At 44.6% G+C, this 2429-nt stretch overlaps 1 protein-coding gene across 1 annotated transcript; it reads left to right on the top strand.

The window, feature by feature from the left end:
* Positions 1 to 295: 295 nt before the first annotated feature.
* LOC148931530 (uncharacterized) lies at positions 296 to 1600 on the top strand. Its single transcript, XM_089064817.1, has 2 exons — positions 296 to 847; positions 1088 to 1600. Exons 1-2 carry the CDS (start codon positions 296 to 298, stop codon positions 1598 to 1600), a joined length of 1065 nt encoding a protein of 354 aa, XP_088920943.1.
* Positions 1601 to 2429: the final 829 nt, after the last annotated feature.

The following is a 2429-nucleotide window of genomic DNA, read 5'->3' as shown; positions in this document are numbered from 1 at the left end:
CGCGGCTCTCGGCCCGGGCTTGGGCAGCCCGCGGCCCCCCACTACTGAGGCGAGGGGTGGACGCGGCTCGGGGGGGTGGACGAGGGAGAGTCGAGCGCTCGGCCAGGCCGAGGCTCTTGGGCACGCGGCTCGGCCCGCCACTGCAAGGGCCGAGAGCCGCGGCCTTGCCAGCCGAATTTTATTTTATTTTATTTTTTTTTCAAAATTTTTAATATATTCATCCATTCTCCTCCGATTTTTTTACCCCAAACCAAACTCTACTCTTTCCACTTGATTTCAATTTTAGATTCAAAACATGGATTCCGATGATGAAAATTTTCAGCGCTTGGTCGATGAGGAGTTCGAAGAACTCGTTGCAGCGGTGCAAGATGAAGCCGACGAGGAGGAGGCGGCTTTGGCGGCGGCGGCGGCCATCCCTCGGCCGAGATACCGTCGTCGGTATATCAACCGTGACCATGTCAAAGCCGACCAGCGGTTGATGGAAGACTACTTCGGCGATAACCCCCGTTATACGCCGGAGATTTTTCGTCGGCGATTCAGAATGTCGCAACGACTCTTCATCCACATTGCGGATTGTTTGTCTCAGCGATACAGGTGCTTCACCTTGCGGAGTGATGCCACCGGTCGACCCGGATTGTCGACATATCAGAAGTGCACGGCCGCAATTAGGCAGCTTGCCTATGCCGGGCCTGCTGACATGTTCGACAAATATCTACAGATGGGCGAAACGACTGCCCTCAAGACGCTGAGGCAGTTTTGCAAGGGTATCAAAGAACTCTTCAAAGGGGAGTACCTACGGAAACCGACGGCCGAGGAATGCCAGAGACTGATAAATATGCACGGGACTGTGCATCATTTTCCGGGCATGATGGGCAGCATCAATTGCATGCACTGGGAGTGCAGGAACTGCCCGGTGGCTTGGAAGGGGCAGTTCACTTCTGGTTTCAAAGGGCGACATCCCACGATGATCCTTGAAGCCGTTGCTAACTACCGCTTGCGAATCTGGCATGCGTATTTTGGTGTCACTGGGTCGAACAACGACATCAACGTTCTACAATCATCGCATCTCTTCAATGATGAGTCCCAGGGTGAGGGTCCGCAAATCAGCTTCGTGGCCAATGGCACGCAGTACAACAGGGCATACTATTTGGCCGATGGAATATACCCTCGCTGGCCCGTGTTTGTCAAGACGATCCGACAACCAGTTGGGCCGAAGCAGACCTATTTTGCAAAAAAACAAGAGGGTGCGAGGAAGGATGTTGAGCGAGCTTTCGGAGTTCTCCAATCGCAATGGGCCATTTTACGGTGTCCGGTTCGACAATGGCACGAAAATGATGTCGCAGACATCATGACTGCGTGTATCATATTGCACAATATGATAATAGAAGATGAAGGCTTTACTGCAGAGCGTTGGGCACCGGAAGATGGTGCTAGCACAAGTCACGGTATTGCAACCCCTCATCTGCAGATGGGTGTACCACGCAGTAATGAATACTTGATTCAGCGCTTCACCAATATGCAGAGTGAAATATCACATTCAACACTGCAGGCTGATTTGGTTGAAGAGATCTGGAACCGTAGAGGAGGGGGCGCAGTGTGATAGGGGTTCTCTTTGTTGTTCGCGTTGTATCGGAAATTTTCGTTGTATAATTTTCCCTTTTATAATAATACAGCGAAAATTTTGTTATAATTTTGTTTATTTTAATTATTTCTATGTATTTTAATAATTATATGCAAATAATTTTTATTCTAGTTAAATTAAAATATATCAAAAAACATAAGAAAATAATTTTAATTAGTGGCCCGGAGGGCCACCATTGTGGTGGCCAAGTTTTGAGAGCAAGGGCCAAGTTTGATGGGCATGCCCAAGAAATGGTGGCTTGGGCATGCCCAAGAGGTCCACCATTGTAGACACCCTAACACTACTTACGCCACTATTTCTATTACTTTACCAATTGCACATTAAAATTCGTGCCATTTATAAACTTGTCTATATTTTTTTGAATGGATGTAATATTTTTTATAAACTCCACACCACTTTTTAACTCATCTCTTATTAAGAGATAACACCCACAACCCACTATCTCTTCCTTTAATTATTTATTGTTTCATTACATTATTTCTTCAACTTAAAAATGCAATTGATTAAATAACATTACGTTTGAAATACTTTATTAAAAAACTAAAAAATTATGTAGTCAAAATAAAAATTAAAAACTACTTACCTAACTAAAATCCTAAATATTAAAATTACGTAATAAAATTTACTGTGTCAGCGGCCTACGAACGCCCATATCACGCTCAAGATCCTAAATAAGTACTCCCTCTGTCCTATTGAAGATAACTTACTTTCCTTTTTAATTTGTCTCAATTAAGATGACTCATTATTTAAAATAAAAATACCTTTTATCTCTACTCTATTCCCTTTT

The sequence above is a fragment of the Salvia hispanica genome, chromosome 2 (genome assembly GCF_029641045.1).
Source record: "Salvia hispanica isolate PSC_SH4W2 chromosome 2, Shi_PSC_v1, whole genome shotgun sequence".
NCBI classification, from domain to species: Eukaryota; Viridiplantae; Streptophyta; class Magnoliopsida; order Lamiales; family Lamiaceae; genus Salvia; species Salvia hispanica.
This window is presented reverse-complemented; position numbering and strand designations above follow the sequence as displayed.